The 23,265-nt window shown below is 61.1% G+C and overlaps 1 protein-coding gene across 1 annotated transcript in view; it reads left to right on the plus strand.

Moving 5' to 3' along the window:
* Positions 1-23,265, plus strand: part of LOC140400184 (uncharacterized) — a 104,172-nt gene that overhangs the window by 78,515 nt on the left and 2,392 nt on the right. The window contains exons 3-4 of the mRNA XM_072489652.1: positions 10,962-11,168; positions 20,325-20,462. Coding sequence (XP_072345753.1) covers positions 10,962-11,168; positions 20,325-20,462 — 345 coding nt within the window. The remainder of the gene's footprint in view (positions 1-10,961; positions 11,169-20,324; positions 20,463-23,265) is intronic.

Raw genomic sequence — 23,265 nt, forward strand, 5'->3', positions numbered from 1 at the left:
CTGTCCTGGGAGTGTTTGATGGGGACAGTGTAGAGGGAGCTTTACTCTGTATCTAACCCCGTGCTGTCCCTGTCCTGGGAGTGTTTGATGGGGACAGTGTAGAGTGAGCTTTGCTCTGTATCTAACCCCGTGCTGTACCTGTCCTGGGAGTGTTTGATGGGGACAGTGTAGAGGGAACTTTACTCTGTACCTAACCCCGTGCTGTACCTGTCCTGGGAGTGTTTGATGGGGACAGTGTAGAGTGAGCTTTGCTCTGTATCTAACCCCGTGCTGTACCTGTCCTGGGAGTGTTTGATGGGGACAGTGTAGAGGGAGCTTTACTCTGTATCTAACCCCGTGCTGTACCTGTCCTGGGAGTGTTTGATGGGGACAGTGTGGAGGGAGCTTTACTCTGTATCTAACCCCGTGCTGTACCTGTCCTGGGAGAGTTTGATGGGGACAGTGTAGAGGGAGCTTTACTCTGTATCTAACCCCGTGCTGTACCTGTCCTGGGAGTGTGTGACGGGGACAGTGTAGAGGGAGCTTTACTCTGTATCTAACCCCGTGCTGTACCTGTCCTGGGAGTGTGTGACGGGGACAGTGTAGAGGGAGCTTTACTCTGTATCTAACCCTGTGCTGTGCCTGTCCTGGGAGTGTTTGATGGGGACAGTGTAGAGGGAGCTTTACTCTGTATCTAACCCCGTGCTGTAACTGTCCTGGGAGTGTTTGATGGAGACAGTGTAGAGGGAGCTTTACTCTGTATCTAACCCCGTGCTGTAACTGTCCTGGGAGTGTTTGATGGAGACAGTGTAGAGGGAGCTTTACTCTGTATCTAACCCCGTGCTGTACCTGTCCTGGGAGTATTTGATGGGGACAGTGTAGAGGGAGCTTTACTCTGTATCTAACCCCGTGCTGTACCTGTCTTGGGAGTGTTTGATGGGGACAGTGTAGAGGGAGCTTTACTCTGTATCTAACCCCGTGCTGTACCTGTCCTGGGAGTGTTTGATGGGGACAGTGTAGAGGGAGCTTTACTCTGTGTCTAACCCCGTGCTGGACCTGTCCTGGGAGTGTTTGATGGGGACAGTGTAGAGGGAGCTTTACTCTGTATCTAACCCCGTGCTGTACCTGTCCTGGGGGTGTTTGTTAGGGACAGTGTAGAGGGAGCTTTACTCTGTATCTAACCCCGTGCTGTACCTGTCCTGGGAGTGTTTGATGGGGACAGTGTAGAGGGAGCTTTACTCTGTATCTAACCCCGTGCTGTACCTGTCCTGGGAGTGTTTGATGGGGACAGTGTAGAGGGAGCTTTACTCTGTATCTAACCCCGTGCTGTACGTGTCCTGGGAGTGTTTGATAGGGTCAGTGTAGAGGGAGACTTACTCTGTATCTAACCCCGGGCTGTACCTGTCCTGGGAGTGTTTGATGGGGACAGTGTAGAGGGAGCTTTACTCTGTATCTAACCCCGTGCTGTACCTGTCCTGGGAGTGTTTGATGGGGACAGTGTAGAGGGAGCTTTACTCTGTATCTAACCCCGTGCTGTACCTGTCCTGGGAGTGTTTGATGGGCACAGTGTAGAGGGAGCTTTACTCTGTATCGAACCCCGTGCTGTACCTGTCCTGGGAGTGTTTGATGGGGGACAGTGTAGAGGGAGCTTTACTCTGTATCTAACCCGGTGCTGTACCTGTCCTGGGAGTGTTTGATGGGGACAGTGGAGAGGGAGCTTTACTCTGTATCTAACCCCGTGCTGTACCTGTCCTGGGAGTGTTTGATAGGGACAGGGAGCTTTACTCAGTATCTAACACCGTGCTGTACCTGTCCTGGGAGTGTTTGCTGGAGACAGTGCAGAGGGAGCTTTACTCTGTATCTAACCCCGTGCTGTACCTGTCCTGGGAGTGTTTGATGGGGCCAGTGTAGCGGGATCTTTACTCTGTATCTAACCCCGTGCTGTACATGTCCTGGGAGTGTTTGATGGGGACAGTGTAGTGGGAGCTTTACTCTGTATCCAACCCCGTGCTGTACCTGTCCTGGGAGTGTTTGATGGGGTCAGTATAGAGGGAGCTTTACTCTGTATCTAACCCCGTGCTGTACCTGTCCTGGGAGTGTTTGATGGGACAGTGTAGAGGGAGCTTTACTCTGTATCTAACCCCGTGCTGTACCTGTCCTGGGAGTGTTTGATGGGGTCAGTATAGAGGGAGCTTTACTCTGTATCTAACCCCGTGCTGTACCTGTCCTGGGAGTGTTTGATGGGACAGTATAGAGGGAGCTTTACTCTGTATCTAACCCCGTGCTGTACCTGTCCTGGGAGTGTTCGGTGGGGACAGTGTCGAGGGAGCTTTACTCTGTATCTAACCCCGTGCTACACCTGTCCTGGGAGTGTTTGATGGGGACAGTGTAGTGTGAGCTTAACTCTGTATCCAACCCCGTGCTGTACCTGTCCTGGGAGTGTTTGATGGGGTCAGTATAGAGGGAGCTTTACTCTGTATCTAACCCCGTGCTGTACCTGTCCTGGGAGTGTTTGATGGGACAGTGTCGAGGGAGCTTTACTCTGTATCTAACCCCGTGCTGTACCTGTCCTGGGAGTGTTTGATGGGGACAGTGTAGAGGGAGCTTTACTCTGTATCTAACCCCGTGCTCTACCTGTCCTGGGAGTGTTTGATGGGGTCAGTATAGAGGGAGCTTTACTCTGTATCTAACCCCGTGCTGTACCTGTCCAGTGAGTGTTTCATGGGGACAGTGTAGAGGGAGCTTTACTCTGTATCTAACCCCGTGCAGTACCTGTCCTGGGAGTGTTTGATGGGGACAGTGTAGAGGGAGCTTTACTCTGTATCTAACCCCGTGCTGTACCTGTCCTGGGAGTGTTTGATGGGGACAGTGTAGAGGGAGCATTACTCTGTATCTAACCCCGTGCTGTACCTGTCCTGGGAGTGTTTGATGGGGACAGTGTAGAGGGAGCTTTACTCTGTATGTAACCCCGTGCTGTACCTGTCCTGGGAGTGTTTGATGGGGACAGTGTAGAGAGAGCTTTACTCTGTATCTAACCCCGTGCTGTACCTGTCCTGGGAATGTTTGATGGGGACAGTGTAGAGGGAGCTTTACTCTGTATCTAACCCCATGTTGTAACTGTCCTCGGAGTGTTTGATGGGGACAGTGTCGAGGGAGCTTTACTCTGTATCTAACCCCATGTTGTAACTGTCCTCGGAGTGTTTGATGGGGACAGTGTAGAGGGAGCTTTACTCTGTATCTAACCGCGTGCTGTACCTGTCCTGGGAGAGTTTGATGGGACAGTGTAGAGGGAGCTTTACTCTGTATCTAACCCCGAGCTGTACCTGTCCTGGGAGTGTTTGATGGGGACAGTGTAGAGGGAGCTTTACTCTGTATCTAACCCCGTGCTGTACCTGTCCTGGGAGTGTTTGATGTGGACAGTGTAGAGGGAGCTTTACTCTGTATCTAACCCCGTGCTGTACCTGTCCTGGGAGTGTTTGATGGGGACAGTGTAGAGTGAGCTTTACTCTGTATCTAACCCCGTGCTGTACCTGTCCTGGGAGTGTTTGATGGGGGACAGTGTAGAGGGAGCTTTACTCTGTGTCTAACCCCGTGCTGTACCTGTCCTGGGCGTGTTTGATGGGGACAGTGTAGAGGGAGCTTTACTCTGTATCTAACCCCGTGCTGTACCTGTCCTGGGCGTGTTTGATGGGGACAGTGTAGAGGGAGCTTTACTCTGTATCTAACCCCGTGCTGTACCTGTCCTGGGAGTGTTTGATGGGGACAGTGTAGAGGGAGCTTTACTCTGTATCTAACCCCGTGCTGTACCTGTCCTGGGAGTGTTTGCTAGAGACAGTGCAGAGGGAGCTTTACTCTGTATCTAACCCCGTGCTGTGCCTGTCCTGGGAGTGTTTGATGGGGACAGTGTAGAGGGAGCTTTACTCTGTATCTAACCCCGTGCTGTACCTGTCCTGGGAGTGTTTGATGGGGCCAGTGTAGCGGGATCTTTACTCTGTCTCTAACCCCGTGCTGTACCTGTCCTGGGAGTGTTTGATGGGGACAGTGTAGAGGGAGCTTTACTCTGTATCTAACCCCGTGCTGTACCTGTCCTGGGAGTGTTTGATGGGGTCAGTATAGAGGGAGCTTTACTCTGTATCTAACCCCGTGCTGTCCCTGTCCTGGGAGTGTTTGATGGGACAGTATAGAGGGAGCTTTACTCTGTATCTAACCCCGTGCTGTACCTGTCCTGGGAGTGTTCGGTGGGGACAGTGTCGAGGGAGCTTTACTCTGTATCTAACCCCGTGCTACACCTGTCCTGGGAGTGTTTGATGGGGACAGTGTAGTGTGAGCTTAACTCTGTATCCAACCCCGTGCTGTACCTGTCCTGGGAGTGTTTGATGGGGTCAGTATAGAGGGAGCTTTACTCTGTATCTAACCCCGTGCTGTACCTGTCCTGGGAGTGTTTGATGGGGACAGTGTAGAGGGAGCTTTACTCTGTATCTAACCCCGTGCTCTACCTGTCCTGGGAGTGTTTGATGGGGTCAGTATAGAGGGAGCTTTACTCTGTATCTAACCCCGTGCTGTACCTGTCCAGTGAGTGTTTCATGGGGACAGTGTAGAGGGAGCTTTACTCTGTATCTAACCCCGTGCAGTACCTGTCCTGGGAGTGTTTGATGGGGACAGTGTAGAGGGAGCTTTACTCTGTATCTAACCCCGTGCTGTACCTGTCCTGGGAGTGTTTGATGGGGACAGTGTAGAGGGAGCATTACTCTGTATCTAACCCCGTGCTGTACCTGTCCTGGGAGTGTTTGATGGGGACAGTGCAGAGGGAGCTTTACTCTGTATCTAACCCCGTGCTGTACCTGTCCTGGGAGTGTTTGATGGGGACAGTGTAGAGGGAGCTTTACTCTGTATCTAACCCCGTGCTGTGCCTGTCCTGGGAGTGTTTGATGGGGACAGTGTAGAGGGAGCTTTACTCCTTATCTAACCCCGTGCTGTACCTGTCCTGGGAGTGTTTGATGGGGACAGTGTAGAGGGAGCTTTACTCTGTATCTAACCCCGTGCTGTACCTGTCCTGGGAGTGTTTGATGGGGACAGTGTAGAGGGAGCTTTACTCTGTATCTAACCCCGTGCTGTACCTGTCCTGGGAGTGTTTGATGGGGACAGTGTAGAGGGAGCTTTACTCTGTATCTAACCCCGTGCTGTACCTGTCCTGGGAATGTTTGATGGGGACAGTGTAGAGGGAGCTTTACTCTGTATCTAACCCCGTGCTATTCCTGTCCTGGGAGTGTTTGATGGGGACAGTGTCGAGGGAGCTTTACTCTGTATCTAACCCCGTGCTGTACCTGTCCTGGGAGTGTTTGATGGGGACAGTGTAGAGGGAGCTTTACTCTGTATCTAACCCCATGTTGTAACTGTCCTCAGAGTGTTTGTTGGGGACAGTGTAGAGGGAGCTTTACTCTGTATCTAATCCCGTGCCGTACCTGTCCTGGGAGTGTTTGATGGGGACAGTGTCGAGGGAGCTTTACTCTGTATCTAACCCCGTGCTGTACCTGTCCTGGGAATGTTTGATGGGGACAGTGTAGAGGGAGCTTTACTCTGTATCTAACCCCATGTTGTAACTGTCCTCGGAGTGTTTGATGGGGACAGTGTAGAGGGAGCTTTACTCTGTATCTAACCCCATGTTGTAACTGTCCTCGGAGTGTTTGATGGGGACAGTGTAGAGGGAGCTTTACTCTGTATCTAACCCCGTGCTGTACCTGTCCTGGGAATGTTTGATGGGGACAGTGTAGAGGGAGCTTTACTCTGTATCTAACCCCGTGCTGTCCCTGTCCTGGGAGTGTTTGATGGGGACAGTGTAGAGGGAGCTTTACTCTGTATCTAACCCCGTGCTGTCCCTGTCCTGGGAGAGTTTGATGGGACAGTGTAGAGGGAGCTTTACTCTGTATCTAACCCCGAGCTGTACCTGTCCTGGGAGTGTTTGATGGGGACAGTGTAGAGGGAGCTTTACTCTGTATCTGACCCCGTGCTGTACCTGTCCTGGGAGTGTTTGATGGGGACAGTGTAGAGGGAGCTTTACTCTGCATCTAACCCCGTGCTGTACCTGTCCTGGGAGTGTTTGATGTGGACAGTGTAGAGGGAGCTTTACTCTGTATCTAACCCCGCGCTGTCCCTGTCCTGGGAGTGTTTGATGTGGACAGTGTAGAGGGAGCTTTACTCTGTATCTAACGCCGTGCTGTACCTGTCCTGGGAGTGTTTGATGGGGACAGTGTAGAGGGAGCTTTACTCTGTATCTAACCCCGCGCTGTCCCTGTCCTGGGAGTGTTTGATGTGGACAGTGTAGAGGGAGCTATACTCTGTATCTAACCCCGTGCTGTACCTGTCCTTGGAGTGTTTGATGGGGACAGTGTCGAGGGAGCTTTACTCTGTATCTAACCCCGTGCTGTACCTGTTCTGAGAGTGTTTGATGGGGACGGTGTAGAGGGAGCTTTACTCTGTATCTAACACCGTGCTGTACCTGTCCTGGGAGTGTTTGATGGGGACAGTGTAGAGGGAGCTTTACTCTGTATCTAACCCCGTGCTGTACCTATCCTGGGAGTGTTTGATGGGGACAGTGTCGAGGGAGCTTTACTCTGTATCTAACCCCGTGCTGTACCTGTCCTGGGAGTGTTTGATGGGGACTGTGTAGAGGGAGCTTTACTCTGTATCTAACCCCGTGCTGTGCCTGTCCTGGGAGTGTTTGATGGGGACAGCGTGGAGGGAGCTTTACTCTGTATCTAACCCCGTGCTGTACCTGTCCTGGGAGTGTTTGATGGGGACAGTGTAGAGGGAGCTTTACACTGTATCTAACCCCGTGCTGTACCTGTCCTGGGAGTGTTTGATGGGGACAGTGTAGAGGGAACTTTACTCTGTATCTAACCCCGTGCTGTACCTGTCCTGGGAGTGTTTGATGGGGACAGTGTAGAGGGAGCTTTACTCTGTATCTAACCCCGTGCTGTGCCTGTCCTGGGAGTGTTTGATGGGGACAGCGTGGAGGGAGCTTTACTCTGTATCTAACGCCGTGCTGTACCTGTCCTGGGAGTGTTTGATGGGGACAGTGTAGAGGGAGCTTTACTCTGTATCTAACCCCGTGCTGTACCTGTCCTGGGAGTGTTTGATGGGGACAGTGTAGAGGGAGCTTTACTCTGTATCCAACCCCGTGCTGTACCTGTCCTGGGAGTGTTTGATGGGGACAGTGTAGAGGGAGCTTTACTCTGTATCTAACCCCGTGCTGTACCTGTCCTGGGAGTGTTTGATGGGGACAGTGTAGAGGGAGCTTTACTCTGTATCTAATCCCGTGCTGTACCTGTCCTGGGAGTGTTTGATGGGGACAGTGTAGAGGGAGCTTTACTCTGTATCTAATCCCGAGCTGTACCTGTCCTGGGAGTGTTTGATGGGGACAGTGTAGAGGGAGCTTTACTCTGTATCTAATCCCGTGCAGTACCTGTCCTGGGAGTGTTTGATGGGGACAGTGTAGAGGAAGCTTTACTCTATATCTAACCCCGTGCTGCACCTGTCCTGGGAGTGTTTGATGGGGACAGTGTAGAGGGAGCTTTACTCTGTATCTAACCCCGTGCTGTACCTTTCCTGGGAGTGTTTGATGGGGACAGTGTCGAAGGAGCTTTACTCTGTATCTAACCCCGTGCTGTACCTGTCCTGGGAGTGTTTGATGGGGACAGTGTAGAGGGAGCTTTACTCTGTATCTAACCCCGTGCAGTCCCTGTCCTGGGAGTGTTTGATGGGGACAGTGTCGAGGGAGCTTTACTCTGTATCTAACCCCGTGCTGCACCTGTCCTGGGAGTGTTTGATGGGGACAGTGTAGAGGGAGCTTTACTCTGTATCTAACCCCGTGCTGTGCCTGTCCTGGGAGTGTTTGATGGGGACAGCGTGGAGGGAGCTTTACTCTGTATCTAACGCCGTGCTGTACCTGTCCTGGGAGTGTTTGATGGGGACAGTGTAGAGGGAGCTTTACTCTGTATCTAACCCCGTGCTGTACCTGTCCTGGGAGTGTTTGATGGGGACAGTGTAGAGGGAGCTTTACTCTGTATCCAACCCCGTGCTGTACCTGTCCTGGGAGTGTTTGATGGGGACAGTGTAGAGGGAGCTTTACTCTGTATCTAACCCCGTGCTGTACCTGTCCTGGGAGTGTTTGATGGGGACAGTGTAGAGGGAGCTTTACTCTGTATCTAATCCCGAGCTGTACCTGTCCTGGGAGTGTTTGATGGGGACAGTGTAGAGGGAGCTTTACTCTGTATCTAATCCCGTGCAGTACCTGTCCTGGGAGTGTTTGATGGGGACAGTGTAGAGGGAGCTTTACTCTATATCTAACCCCGTGCTGCACCTGTCCTGGGAGTGTTTGATGGGGACAGTGTAGAGGGAGCTTTACTCTGTATCTAACCCCGTGCTGTACCTTTCCTGGGAGTGTTTGATGGGGACAGTGTCGAAGGAGCTTTACTCTGTATCTAACCCCGTGCTGTACCTGTCCTGGGAGTGTTTGATGGGGACAGTGTAGAGGGAGCTTTACTCTGTATCTAACCCCGTGCTGTACCTGTCCTGGGAGTGTTTGATGGGGACAGTGTAGAGGGAGCTTTACTCTGTATCCAACCCCGTGCTGTACCTGTCCTGGGAGTGTTTGATGGGGACAGTGTAGAGGGAGCTTTACTCTGTATCTAACCCCGTGCTGTACCTGTCCTGGGAGTGTTTGATGGGGACAGTGTAGAGGGAGCTTTACTCTGTATCTAATCCCGTGCTGTACCTGTCCTGGGAGTGTTTGATGGGGACAGTGTAGAGGGAGCTTTACTCTGTATCTAATCCCGAGCTGTACCTGTCCTGGGAGTGTTTGATGGGGACAGTGTAGAGGGAGCTTTACTCTGTATCTAATCCCGTGCAGTACCTGTCCTGGGAGTGTTTGATGGGGACAGTGTAGAGGGAGCTTTACTCTATATCTAACCCCGTGCTGCACCTGTCCTGGGAGTGTTTGATGGGGACAGTGTCGAGGGAGCTTTACTCTGTATCTAACCCCGTGCTGTACCTTTCCTGGGAGTGTTTGATGGGGACAGTGTCGAAGGAGCTTTACTCTGTATCTAACCCCGTGCTGTACCTGTCCTGGGAGTGTTTGATGGGGACAGTGTAGAGGGAGCTTTACTCTGTATCTAACCCCGTGCAGTCCCTGTCCTGGGAGTGTTTGATGGGGACAGTGTCGAGGGAGCTTTACTCTGTATCTAACCCCGTGCTGTACCTTTCCTGGGAGTGTTTGATGGGGGACAGTGTAGAGGGAGCTTTACTCTGTCTCTAACCCCGTGCTGTGCCTGTCCTGGGAGTGTTTGATGGGGACAGTGTAGAGGGAGCTTTACTCTGTATCTAACCCCGTGCTGTACCTGTCCTGGGAGTGTTTGATGGGGACAGTGTAGAGGGAGCTTTACTCTGTATCTAACCCCGTGCTGTACCTATCCTGGGAGTGTTTGATGGGGACAGTGTAGAGGGAGCTTTACTCTGTCTCTAACCCCGTGCTGTATCTGTCCTGGGAGTGTTTGATGGGGGACAGTGTAGAGGGAGCTTTACTCTGTCTCTAACCCCGTGCTGTGCCTGTCCTGGGAGTGTTTGATGGGGACAGTGTAGAGGGAGCTTTACTCTGTATCTAACCCCGTGCTGTACCTATCCTGGGAGTGTTTGATGGGGACAGTGTAGAGGGAGCTTTACTCTGTATCTAACCCCGTGCTGTACCTATCCTGGGAGTGTTTGATGGGGACAGTGTAGAGGGAGCTTTACTCTGTATCTAACCCCGTGCTGTACCTGTCCTGGGAGTGTTTGATGGGGACAGTGTAGAGGGAGCTTTACTCTGTATCTAACCGCGTGCTGTACCTGTCCTGGCAGTGTTTGATGGGGGACAGTGTAGAGGGAGCTTTACTCTGTCTCTAACCCCGTGCTGTATCTGTCCTGGGAGTGTTTGATGGGGGACAGTGTAGAGGGAGCTTTACTCTGTATCTAACCCCGTGCTGTACCTGTCCTGGGAGTGTTTGATGGGGGCAGTGTAGAGGGAGCTTTACTCTGTATCTAACCCCGTGCTGTACCTGTCCTGGGAGTGTTTGATGGGGACAGTGTAGAGGGAGCTTTACTCTGTATCTAACCCCGTGCTGTACCTATCCTGGGAGTGTTTGATGGGGACAGTGTAGAGAGAGCTTTACTCTGTCTCTAACCCCGTGCTGTACCTGTCCTGAGAGTGTTTGATGGGGACAGTGTAGAGGGAGCTTTACTCTGTCTCTAACCCCGTGCTGTGCCTGTCCTGGGAGTGTTTGATGGGGACAGTGTAGAGGGAGCTTTACTCTGTATCTAACCCCGTGCTGTACCTGTCCTGGGAGTGTTTGATGGGGACAATGTAGAGGGAGCTTTACTCTGTATCTAACCCCGTGCTGTACCTGTCCTGGGAGTGTTTGATGGGGACAGTGTAGAGGGAGCTTTACTCTGTATCTAACCCCGTGCTGTACCTGTCCTGGGAGTGTTTGATGGGGACAGTGTAGAGGGAGCTTTACTCTGTATCTAACCCCGTGCTGTACCTGTCCTGGGAGTGTTTGATGGGGACAGTGTAGAGGGAGCTTTACTCTGTATCTCACCCCGTGTTGTACATGTCCTGGGAGTGTTTGATGGGGACAGTGTCGAAGGAGTTTTACTCTGTATCTAACCCCGTGCTGTACCTATCCTGGGAGTGTTTGATGGGGACAGTGTAGAGGGAGCTTTACTCTGTATCTAACCCCGTGCAGTACCTGTCCTGGGAGTGTTTGATGGGGACAGTGTAGAGGGAGCTTTACTCTGTATCTAACCCTGTGCTGTACCTGCCCTGGGAGTGTTTGATGGGGACAGTGTAGAGGGAGCTTTACTCTGTATCTAGCCCCGTGCTGTACCTGTCCTGGGAGTGTTTGATGGGGACAGTGTAGAGGGAGCTTTACTCTGTATCTAACCCCGTGCAGCTTCTGGAAGAGAAGAATATCCTGGCGGAACAGCTCCAGGCGGAGACGGAGCTGTTTGCCGAGACCGAGGAGATGCGATCGCGTCTCGCCAGTAAGAAACAGGAGCTGGAGGAGATTCTTCACGACCTGGAGTCCAGGGTTGAGGAGGAGGAAGAACGTAATCAGCAACTCCAGAACGAGAAACGCAAGATGCAGCAACACGTTCTGGTGAGAGAGCCCAGCACCCCTCTCCTGAGGCAACACCCGCCCAACTCTCTCTCCCTGACTCCCCCTCGCTCCGTCTCCCCCTCGCTCGCTCCGTCTCCCCCTCTCACCCTGACTCCCCCTCCCTCGCTCGCTCCGTCTCCCCCTCGCTCCGTCTCCCCCTCGGTCCGTCTCCCCCTCCCCCCGTCTCCCTCTCCCTCGCTCGCTCCGTCTCCCCCTCTCTCCCTGACTCCCCCTCGCTCCGTCTCCCCCTCTCTCCCTGACTCCCCCTCGCTCCGTCTCCCCCTCACTCCCTGACTCCCCCTCGCTCCGTCTCCCCCTCGCTCCGTCTCCCCCTCTCCCCGTCTCCCCCTCCCTCGCTCGCTCCGTCTCCCCCCTCTCTCCCTGACTCCCCCTCGCTCCGTCTCCCCCTCTCTCCCTGACTCCCCCTCGCTCCGTCTCCCCCTCACTCCCTGACTCCCCCTCGCTCCGTCTCCCCCTCGCTCCGTCTCCCCCTCGCTCCGTCTCCCCCTCTCCCCGTCTCCCCCTCCCTCGCTCGCTCCGTCTCCCCCTCTCTCCCTGACTCCCCCTCGCTCCGTCTCCCCCTCGCTCGCTCCGTCTCCCCCTCTCCCCGTCTCCCCCTCCCTCGCTCGCTCCGTCTCCCCCTCTCTCCCTGACTCCCCCTCGCTCCGTCTCCCCCTCTCTCCCTGACTCCCCCTCGCTCCGTCTCCCCCTCACTCCCTGACTCCCCCTCGCTCCGTCTCCCCCTCGCTCCGTCTCCCCCTCTCCCCGTCTCCCCCTCCCTCGCTTGCTCCGTCTCCCCCTCTCTCCCTGACTCCCCCCTCGCTCCGTCTCCCCCTCTCTCCCTGACTCCCCCTCGCTCCGTCTCCCCCTCGCTCGCTCCGTCTCCCCCTCGCTCCGTCTCCCCCTCCCTCGCTCGCTCCGTCTCCCCCTCGCTCCGTCTCCCCCTCGCTCCGTCTCCCCCTCGGTCCGTCTCCCCCTCCCCCCGTCTCCCTCTCCCTCGCTCGCTCCGTCTCCCCCTCTCTCCCTGACTCCCCCTCGCTCCGTCTCCCCCTCTCTCCCTGACTCCCCCTCGCTCCGTCTCCCCCTCGCTCCGTCTCCCCGTCTCCCCCTCCCTCGCTCGCTCCATCTCCCCCTCTCTCCCTGACTCCCCCTCGCTCCGTCTCCCCCTCGCTCGCTCCGTCTCCCCCTCTCACCCTGACTCCCCCTCCCTCGCTCGCTCCGTCTCCCCCTCGCTCCGTCTCCCCCTCGGTCCGTCTCCCCCTCCCCCCGTCTCCCTCTCCCTCGCTCGCTCCGTCTCCCCCTCTCTCCCTGACTCCCCCTCGCTCCGTCTCCCCCTCTCTCCCTGACTCCCCCTCGCTCCGTCTCCCCCTCACTCCCTGACTCCCCCTCGCTCCGTCTCCCCCTCGCTCCGTCTCCCCCTCTCCCCGTCTCCCCCTCCCTCGCTCGCTCCGTCTCCCCCTCTCTCCCTGACTCCCCCTCGCTCCGTCTCCCCCTCTCTCCCTGACTCCCCCTCGCTCCGTCTCCCCCTCACTCCCTGACTCCCCCTCGCTCCGTCTCCCCCTCGCTCCGTCTCCCCCTCTCCCCGTCTCCCCCTCCCTCGCTCGCTCCGTCTCCCCCTCTCTCCCTGACTCCCCCTCGCTCCGTCTCCCCCTCTCTCCCTGACTCCCCCTCGCTCCGTCTCCCCCTCACTCCCTGACTCCCCCTCGCTCCGTCTCCCCCTCGCTCCGTCTCCCCCTCTCCCCGTCTCCCCCTCCCTCGCTCGCTCCGTCTCCCCCTCTCTCCCTGACTCCCCCCTCGCTCCGTCTCCCCCTCGCTCCGTCTCCCCCTCTCTCCCTGACTCCCCCTCGCTCCATCTCCCCCTCGCTCGCTCCGTCTCCCCCTCGCTCCGTCTCCCCCTCCCTCGCTCGCTCCGTCTCCCCCTCGCTCCGTCTCCCCCTCGCTCCGTCTCCCCCTCGCTCGCTCCGTCTCCCCCTCGCTCGCTCCGTCTCCCCCTCGCTCGCTCGCTCCGTCTCCCCCTCCCTCGCTCGCTCCGTCTCCCCCTCGCTCCGTCTCCCCCTCGCTCGCTCCGTCTCCCCCTCGCTCGCTCCGTCTCCCCCTCGCTCGCTCCGTCTCACCCTCGCTCCGTCTCCCCCTCGCTCGCTCCGTCTCCCCCTCGCTCGCTCCGTCTCCCCCTCGCTCGCTCCGTCTCCCCCTCGCTCCGTCTCCCCCTCGCTCGCTCCGCCTCCCCCTCGCTCGCTCCGTCTCCCCCTCGCTCCGTCTCCCCCTCGCTCCGTCTCCCCCTCCCTCGTTCCGTCTCCCCCTCCCTCGCTCCGTCTCCCCCTCCCTCGCTCCGTCTCCCCCTCGCTCGCTCCGTCTCCCCCTCGCTCGCTCCGTCTCCCCCTCGCTCCGTCTCCCCCTCGCTCGCTCCGTCTCCCCCTCGCTCGCTCCGTCTCCCCCTCGCTCGCTCCGTCTCCCCCTCGCTCGCTCCGTCTCCCCCTCGCTCGCTCCGCCTCCCCCTCGCTCGCTCCGCCTCCCCCTCGCTCGCTCCGTCTCCCCCTCGCTCCGTCTCCCCCTCGCTCGCTCCGTCTCCCCCTCGCTCGCTCCGTCTCCCCCTCGCTCGCTCCGTCTCCCCCTTGCTCCGTCTCCCCCTCGCTCGCTCCGTCTCCCCCTCGCTCGCTCCGTCTCCCCCTCGCTCGCTCCGTCTCCCCCTCGCTCGCTCCGTCTCCCCCTCGCTCGCTCCGTCTCCCCCTCGCTCGCTCCGTCTCCCCCTCGCTCGCTCCGTTTCCCCCTCGCTCGCTCCGTCTCCCCCTCGCTCGCCCCGTCTCCCCCTCGCTCGCTCCGTCTCCCCCTCGCTCCGTCTCACCCTCGTTCCGTCTCCCCCTCCCTCGCTCCGTCTCCCCCTCCCTCGCTCCGTCGCCCCCTCCCTCGCTCCGTCTCCCCCTCCCTCGCTCCGTCTCCCCCTCCCTCGCTCCGTCTCCCCCTCCCTCGCTCCGTCTCCCCCTCCCTCGCTCCGTCTCCCCCTCCCTCGCTCCGTCTCCCCCTCCCTCGCTCCGTCTCCCCCTCCCTCGCTCCGTCTCCCCCTCGCTCGCTCCGTCTCCACTCGCCCGCTCCGTCTCCCCTCGCTCGCTCCGTCTCCGCTCGCTCGCTCCGTCTCCGCTCGCTCGCTGCGTCTCCCCTCGCTCGCTCCGTCTCCCCTCGCTCGCTCCGTTTGCCCCTCGCTCGCTCCGTCTCCCCCTGCCTCGCTCCGTCTCCCCCTGCCTCGCTCCGTCTCCCCCTGCCTCGCTCCGTCTCCCCCTGCCTCGCTCCGTCTCCCCCTGCCTCGCTCCGTCTCCCCCTGCCTCGCTCCGTCTCCCCCTGCCTCGCTCCGTCTCCCCCTCCCTCGCTCCGTCTCCCCCTCCCTCGCTCCGTCTCCCCCTCCCTCGCACCGTCTCCCCCTCCCTCGCTCCGTCTCCCCCTCCCTCGCTCCGTCTCCCCCTCCCTCGCTCCGTCTCCCCCTCGCTCGCTCCGTCTCCCCCTCGCTCGCTCCGTCTCCCCCTCGCTCGCTCCGTCTCCCCCTCGCTCGCTCCGTCTCCCCCTCCCTCGCTCCCTCTCTCTCTCCCTCGCTCCCACTCTCCCTCGCTCGCTCCCTCTCTCCCTCGCTCGCTCCCTCTCTCCCTCTCTTGCTCCCTCTCTCCCTCTCTCCCTGGCTCCCTCCCTCGCTCGCTCCCTCGCTCGCTCCCTCTCCCTCGCTCGCTCCCTCTCTCCCTCGCTCCCTCTCCCTCCCTCGCTCCCTCGCTCCCTCTCTCCCTCGCTCCCTCTCTCCCTCGCTCCCTCTCTCCCTCGCTCCCTCTCTCCCTCGCTCCCTCTCTCCCTCGCTCGCTCCCTCTCTCCCTCGCTCCCTCTCTCCCTCGCTCGCTCCCTCTCTCCCTCTACGCTCCCTCTCCCTCGCTCGCTCCCTCTCTCCCTCGCTCGCTCCCTCTCTCCCTCGCTCGCTCCCTCCCTCGCTCGCTCCCTCTCTCCCTCGCTCACTCCCTCTCTCCCTCACTCCCTCGCTCGCTCCCCCTCGCTCGCTCCCTCCCTCGCTCCCTCTCTCCCTCGCTCGCTCCCTCTCTCCCTCGCTCCCTCCCTCGCTCGCTCCCTCTCTCCCTCCCTCGCTCCTTCTCCCTCGCTGGCTCCCTCCCTCGCTCGCTCCCTCTCCCCCTAGCTCGCTCCCTCTCTCGCTCCCCCCCTTGCTCCCTCTCTCCCTCTCTCGTTCCCTCTCTCCCTCCCTCGCTCCCTCTCTCCCTCCCTCTCTCCCTCCCTCGCTCCCTCTCTCCCTCGCTCCCTCGCTCCCTCTCTCCCTCGCTCGCTCCCTCTCTCCCTCGCTCGCTCCCTCTCTCCCTCCCTCTCTCCCTCCCTCTCTCCCTCCCTCTCTCCCTCGCTCGCTCCCTCTCCCCATCGCTCGCTCCATCTCACTCCCTCTCTCCCTCGCTCGCTCCCTCCCTCGCTCCCTCTCTCCCTCTCTCCCTCGCTCCCTCGCTCCCTCTCCCTCGCTCGCTCCCTCTCTCCCTCGCTCGCTCCGTCTCTCCCTCGCTCGCTCCGTCTCTCCCTCGCTCGCTCCGTCTCTCCCTCGCTCGCTCCCTCTCTCCCTCGCTCGCTCCCTCTCTCCCTCGCTCGCTCCCCTCGCTCGCTCGCTCGCTCCCTCCCTCCCTCGCTCGCTCCGTCTCTCCCTCGCTCGCTCCCTCTCTCCATCGCTCGCTCCCTCTCTCCCTCGCTCTCTCACTCGCTCGCTCCCTCTCTCTCTCGCTCGCTCCCTCTCTCCCTCGCTCGCTCCCTCTCTCACTCGCTTGCTCCCTCTCTCGCTCCCTCGCTCGCTCGCTCCCTCGCTCTCTCCCTCGCTCGCTCGCTCCCTCCCTCGCTCGCTCGCTCCCTCCCTCGCTCGCTCGCTCGCTCCCTCTCTCCCTCGCTCGATCCCTCTCCCTCGCTCGCTCCCTCTCTCCCTCGCTCGCTCCCTCGCTCGCTCCCTCTCTCCCTCTCTCGCTCCCTCTCTCCCTCGCTCGCTCCCTCTCTCCCTCGCTCGCTCCCTCTCTCCCTCGCTCGCTCCCTCTCTCCCTCGCTCGCTCCCTCTCTCCCTCGCTCGCTCCCCCTCTCCCTCGCTCGCTCCCTCTCTCCCTCACTCGCTCCCTCTCTCCCTCGCTCGCTCCCTCTCTCCCTCGCTCGCTCCCTCGCCCTCGCTCGCTCCCTCTCTCCCTCGCTCGCTCCCTCTCTCCCTCGCTCGCTCCCTCTCCCCCTCGCTCGCTCCGTCTCCCCCTCGCTCGCTCCGTCTCCCCCTCGCTCGCTCCGTCTCCCTCGCTCCGTCTCCCCCTCCCTCGCTCCCTCTCTCTCTCCCTCGCTCCCTCTCTCTCTCCCTCGCTCCCACTCTCCCTCGCTCGCTCCCTCTCTCCCTCGCTCGCTCCCTCTCTCCCTCTCTTGCTCCCTCTCTCCCTCTCTCCCTGGCTCCCTCCCTCGCTCGCTCCCTCGCTCGCTCCCTCTCCCTCGCTCGCTCCCTCTCTCCCTCGCTCCCTCTCCCTCCCTCGCTCCCTCGCTCCCTCTCTCCCTCGCTCCCTCTCTCCCTCGCTCCCTCTCTCCCTCGCTCGCTCCCTCTCTCCCTCGCTCCCTCTCTCCCTCGCTCGCTCCCTCTCTCCCTCTACGCTCCCTCTCCCTCGCTCGCTCCCTCTCTCCCTCGCTCGCTCCCTCCCTCGCTCGCTCCCTCTCTCCCTCGCTCACTCCCTCTCTCCCTCGCTCCCTCGCTCGCTCCCCCTCGCTCGCTCCCTCCCTCGCTCCCTCTCTCCCTCGCTCGCTCCCTCTCTCCCTCGCTCCCTCCCTCGCTCGCTCCCTCTCTCCCTCCCTCGCTCGCTCCCTCTCTCCCTCCCTCGCTCCTTCTCCCTCGCTGGCTCCCTCCCTCGCTCGCTCCCTCTCCCCCTAGCTCGCTCCCTCTCTCGCTCCCCCCCTTGCTCCCTCTCTCCCTCTCTCGTTCCCTCTCTCCCTCCCTCGCTCCCTCTCTCCCTCCCTCGCTCCCTCTCTCCCTCCCTCGCTCCCTCTCTCCCTCGCTCCCTCTCTCCCTCGCTCCCTCTCTCCCTCGCTCGCTCCCTCTCTCCCTCGCTCGCTCCCTCTCTCCCTCCCTCTCTCCCTCCCTCTCTCCCTCCCTCTCTCCCTCGCTCGCTCCCTCTCCCCATCGCTCGCTCCATCTCACTCCCTCTCTCCCTCGCTCGCTCCCTCCCTCGCTCCCTCTCTCCCTCTCTCCCTCGCTCCCTCTCCCTCGCTCGCTCCCTCTCTCCCTCGCTCGCTCCGTCTCTCCCTCGCTCGCTCCGTCTCTCCCTCGCTCGCTCCGTCTCTCCCTCGCTCGCTCCCTCTCTCCCTCGCTCGCTCCCTCTCTCCCTCGCTCGCTCCCCTCGCTCGCTCGCTCGCTCCCTCCCTCCCTCGCTCGCTCCGTCTCTCCCTCGCTCGCTCCCTCTCTCCCTCGCTCGCTCCCTCTCTCCCTCGCTCTCTCACTCGCTCGCTCCCTCTCTCCCTCGCTCGCTCCCTCTCTCCCTCGCTCGCTCCCTCTCTCACTCGCTTGCTCCCTCTCTCGCTCCCTCGCTCGCTCGCTCGCTCCCTCTCTCTCTCGCTCGCTCCCTCTCTCCCTCGCTCGCTCCCTCTCTCCCTCGCTCGCTCCCTCTCTCCCTCGCTCTCTCCCCCTCTCCCTCGCTCGCTCGCTCCCTCCCTCGCTCGCTCGCTCCCTCCCTCGCTCGCTCGCTCGCTCCCTCTCTCCCTCGCTCGATCCCTCTCCCTCGCTCGCTCCCTCTCTCCCTCGCTCGCTCCCTCGCTCGCTCCCTCTCTCCCTCTCTCGCTCCCTCTCTCCCTCGCTCGCTCCCTCTCTCCCTCGCTCGCTCCCTCTCTCCCTCGCTCGCTCCCTCTCTCCCTCGCTCGCTCCCTCTCTCCCTCGCTCGCTCCCTCTCTCCCTCGCTCGCTCCCCCTCTCCCTCGCTCGCTCCCTCTCTCCCTCACTCGCTCCCTCTCTCCCTCGCTCGCTCCCTCTCTCCCTCGCTCGCTCCCTCGCCCTCGCTCGCTCCCTCTCCCTCGCTCGCTCCCTCTCTCCCTCGCTCGCTCCCTCTCTCCCTCGCTCGCTCCCTCTCTCCCTCGCTCGCTCCCTCTCTCCCTCGCTCGCTCCCTCTCTCCCTCACTCGCTCCCTCTCTCCCTCGCTCGCTCCCTCTCTCCCTCGCTCGCTCCCTCTCTCCCTCGCTCGCTCCCTCTCTCCCTCGCTCGCTCCCTCTCTCCCTCGCTCGCTCCCTCTCTCCCTCGCTCGCTCCCTCTCTCCCTCGCTCGCTCCCTCTCTCCCTCGCTCGCTCCCTCTCTCCCTCGCTCGCTCCCTCTCTCCCTCGCTCCCTCTCTCCCTCGCTCGCTCCCTCTCTCCCTCGCTCGCTCCCTCTCTCCCTCGCTCGCTCCCTCTCTCCCTCGCTCGCTCCCTCCCTCTCCCCTCGCTCGCTCCCTCTCTCCCTCGCTCGCTCCCTCTCTCCCTCGCTCGCTCCCTCTCTCCCTCGCTCGCTCCCTCTCTCCCTCGCTCGCTCCCTCTCTCCCTCGCTCGCTCCCTCTCTCCCTCGCTCGCTCCCTCTCTCCCTCGCTCGCTCCCTCTCTCCCTCGCTCGCTCCCTCTCTCCCTCGCTCGCTCCCTCTCTCCCTCGCTCGCTCCCTCTCTCCCTCGCTCGCTCCCTCCCTCGCTCGCTCGCTCCCTCTCTCCCTCGCTCGCTCCCTCTCTCCCTCGCTCGCTCCCTCTCTCCCTCGCTCCCTCCCTCTCTCCCTCGCTCCCTCCCTCTCTCCCTCGCTCGCTCCCCCTCGCTCGCTCCCTCCCTTGCTCCCTCTCTCCCTCCCTCGCTCCCTCTCTCCCTCGCTCGCTCGCTCCCTCCCTCTCTCCCCCTCTCCCTCGCTCGCTCGCTCTCTCCCTCGCTCTCTCCCTCGCTCTCTCCCTCGCTCGCCCCCTCTCTCGCTCGCTCGCTCCCTCTCTCCCTCGCTCGCTCCCTCTCTCCCTCGCTCACTCCCTCTCTCCCTCGCTCGCTCCCTCTCTCCCTCTCCCTCGCTCGCTCCCTCTCTCCCTCGCTCGCTCCCTCTCTCGCTCGCTCCCTCTCTCGCTCCCTCTCTCCCTCGCTCCCTCTCTCCCTCGCTCGCTCCGTCTCTCCCTCGCTCCCTCTCTCCCTCGCTCGCTCCCTCTCTCCCTCGCTCGCTCCCTCTCTCCCTCGCTCGCTCCCTCTCTCCCTCGCTCGCTCCCTCTCTCCCTCGCTCGCTCCGTCTCTCCCTCGCTCGCTCCCTCTCTCCCTCGCTCGCTCCCTCCCTCGCTCGCTCGCTCGCTCCCTCGCTCGCTCCCTCTCTCCGCTCGCTCGCTCCCTCTCTCCCTCGCTCGCTCCCTCTCTCCCTCGCTCGCTCCCTCGCTCGCTCCCTCTCTCCCTCGCTCGCTCCCTCTCTCCCTCGCTCGCTCCCTCTCTCCCTCGCTCGCTCCCTCTCTCCCTCGCTCGCTCCCTCTCTCCCTCGCTCGCTCCCTCTCTCCCTCGCTCGCTCCCTCTCTCCCTCGCTCGCTCCCTCCCTCGCTCGCTCGCTCCCTCTCTCCCTCGCTCGCTCCCTCCCTCGCTCGCTCGCTCCCTCTCTCCCTCTCCCTCGCTCGCTCCCTCTCTCCCTCTCCCTCGCTCGCTCCCTCTCTCGCTCCCTCTCTCCCTCGCTCCCTCTCTCCCTCGCTCGCTCCGTCTCTCCCTCGCTCCCTCTCTCCCTCGCTCGCTCCCTCTCTCCCTCGCTTGCTCCCTCTCTCCCTCGCTCGCTCCGTCTCTCCCTCGCTCGCTCCGTCTCTCCCTCGCTCGCTCCCTCTCTCCCTCGCTCGCTCCCTCTCTCCCTCGCTCGCTCCCTCCCTCGCTCTCTCGCTCGCTTCCTCTCTCCCTCGCTCGCTCCCTCTCTCCGCTCGCTCGCTCCCTCTCTCCCTCGCTCGCTCCCTCTCTCCCTCGCTCGCTCCCTCTCTCCCTCGCTCGCTCACTCTCTCCCTCGCTCGCTCCCTCTCTCCCTCGCTCGCTCACTCTCTCCCTCGCTCGCTCCCTCTCTCCCTCGCTCGCTCCCTCTCTCCCTCGCTCGCTCCCTCTCTCCCTCGCTCTCTCCCTCGCTCGCTCCCTCTCTCCCTCGCTCGCTCTCTCTCTCCCTCGCTCACTCCGCCTGTTCCCGCCCGCAGGACATCGAGGAGCAGCTGGAGGAGGAGGAGGCGGCTCGTCAAAAACTGCAGCTGGAGAAAGTGACCACCGAGGGCAAGGTCAAGAAGATGGAGGAGGACCTCTTTGTCCTGGAGGACCAGAACTCCAAACTCATGAAGGTAAATTGTCCCGGTCTCCCTATCCCTCGATCAGACCCACACTCGGAGCACTGTGCACAGTCCCGGTCTCCCTATCCCTCGATCAGACCCACACTCGGAGCACCGTGCACAGTCCCGGTCTCCGTATCCCTCAGTCAGACCCACACTCGGAGCACCGTGCACAGTCCCGGTCTCCGTGTCCCTCCGTCAGACCCACACTCGGAGCACCGTGCACAGTCCCGGTCTCCGTATCCCTCGGTCAGACCCACACTCGGAGCACCGTGCACAGTCCCGGTCTCCGTGTCCCTCGGTTAGACCCACACTCGGAGCACCGTGCATAGTCCCGGTCTCAGTATCCCTCGGTGAGACCCACACTCTGAGCACCCTGCACAGCCCCGGTCTCCGTATCCCTCGGTTAGACCCACACTCGGAGCACCGTGCACAGTCCCGGACTCCCTACCCCTCGGTGAGACCCACACTCGGAGCACCGTGCACAGTCCCGGTCTCCGTATCCCTCGGTCAGACCCACACTCGGAGCACCGTGCACAGTCCCGGTCTCCCTATCCCTCGGTCAGACCCACACTCGGAGCACCGTGCACAGTCCCGGTCTCCGTATCCCTCGGTCAGACCCACACTCGTAGCACCGTGCACAGTCCCGGTCTCCGTATCCCTCGGTCAGACCCACACTCGGAGCACCGTGCACAGTCCCGGTCTCCGTATCCCTCGGTCAGACCCACATTGGGAGCACCGTGCACAGTCCCGGTCTCCATGTCCCTCGGAAGATCCCACACTCGGAGCACCGTGCACAGTCCCGGTCTCCGTATCCCTCGGTTAGACCCACACTCGGAGCACCGTGCACAGTCCCGGTCTCCGTATCCCTCGATCAGACCCACACTCGGAGCACCGTGCACAGTCCCGGTCTCCGTATCCCTCGGTCAGATCCACACTCGGAGCACCGTGCACAGTCCCGATCTCCGTAACCCCTCGGTTAGACACACACTCGGAACACCGTGCACAGTCCCAGTCTCCCTATCCCTCGGTTAGACCCACACTCGGAGCACCGTGCACAGTCCCGGTCTCCGTATCCCTCGGTCAGACCCACACTCGGAGCACCGTGCACAGTCCCGATCTCCGTAACCCTCGGTTAGACCCACACTCGGAGCACCGTGCACAGTCCCGGTCTCCGTAACCCTCGGTTAGACCCACACTCGGAGCACCGTGCACAGTCCCGGTCTCCGTATCCCTCGGTTAGACCCACACTCGGAGCACCGTGCACAGTCCCGATCTCCGTGTCCCTCGGTCAGACCCACACTCGGAGCTCCGTGCACAGTCCCGGTCTCCGTATCCCTCGGTCAGACCCACACTCGGAGCACCGTGCACAGTCCCAGTCTCCGTATCCCTCGGTTAGACCCACACTCGGAGCACCGTGCACAGTCCCGGTCTCCGTATCCCTCGCTTTGTCCCACACTCGGAGCACCGTGCACAGTCCCGGTCTCCGTATCCCTCGGTTAGACCCACACTCGGAGCACCGTGCACAGTCCCGGTCTCCGTATCCCTCGCTTTGTCCCACACTCGGAGCACCGTGCACAGTCCCGGTCTCCGTATCCCTCGGTCAGACCCACACTCGGAGCACCGTGCACAGTCCCGGTCTCCGTATCCCTCGCTTTGTCCCACACTCGGAGCACCGTGCACAGTCCCGGTCTCCGTATCCCTCGGTTAGACCCACACTCGGAGCACCGTGCACAGTCCCGGTCTCCGTATCCCTCGCTTTGTCCCACACTCTGAGCACCGTGCACAGTCCCGGTCTCCGTGTCCCTCGGTCAGACCGACACTCGGAGCTCCGTGCACAGTCCCGGTCTCTGTATCCCTCGGTTAGACCCACACTCGGAGCACTGTGCACAGTCCCGGTCTCCGTGTCCCTCGGTCAGACCGACACTCGGAGCTCCGTGCACAGTCCCGGTCTCTGTATCCCTCGGTTAGACCCACACTCGGAGCACTGTGCACAGTCCCGGTCTCCGTATCCCTCGCTTTGTCCCACACTCGGAGCACCGTGCACAGTCCCGGTCTCCGTGTCCCTCGGTCAGACCGACACTCGGAGCTCCGTGCACAGTCCCGGTCTCTGTATCCCTCGGTTAGACCCACACTCGGAGCACCGTGCACAGTCCCGGTCTCTGTTTTCCTCGGTCAGACCCACACTGGGAGCACCGTGCACAGTCCCGGTCTCCGTATCCCTCGGTCAGACCCACACTTGGAGCACCGTGCACAGTCCCGGTCTCTGTATCCCTCGGTTAGTCCCACACTCGGAGCACCGTGCACAGTCCCGGTCTCCGTGTCCCTCGGTTAGACCCCCACTCGGAGCACCGTGCACAGTCCCGGTCTCCGTATCCCTCGGTCAGACCCACACTCGGAGCACCGTGCACAGTTCCTGTCTCCGTATCCCTCGGTTAGACCCACACTCGGAGCACCGTGCACAGTCCCGGTCTCCGTATCGCTCGGTCAGACCCACACTCTGAGCACCGTGCACAGTTCCGGTCTCCGTATACCTCGGTTAGACCCACACTCGGAGCACCGTGCACAGTCCCGGTCTCTGTTTCCCTCGGTTGGACCCACACTCGGAGCACCGCGCCCAGTCCCGGTCTCCGTATCCCTCGGTCAGACCCACACTCGGAGCACCGTGCACAGTCCCGGTCTCCCTATCCCTCGGTCAGACCCACACTCGGAGCACCGTGCACAGTCCCGGTCTCCCTATCCCGCGGTCAGACCCACACTCGGAGCACCGTGCACAGTCCCGGTCTCCCTATCCCTCGGTCAGACCCACACTCGG

The sequence above is a fragment of the Scyliorhinus torazame genome, chromosome 24, assembly GCF_047496885.1.
Source record: "Scyliorhinus torazame isolate Kashiwa2021f chromosome 24, sScyTor2.1, whole genome shotgun sequence".
Taxonomy (NCBI): Eukaryota; Metazoa; Chordata; class Chondrichthyes; order Carcharhiniformes; family Scyliorhinidae; genus Scyliorhinus; species Scyliorhinus torazame.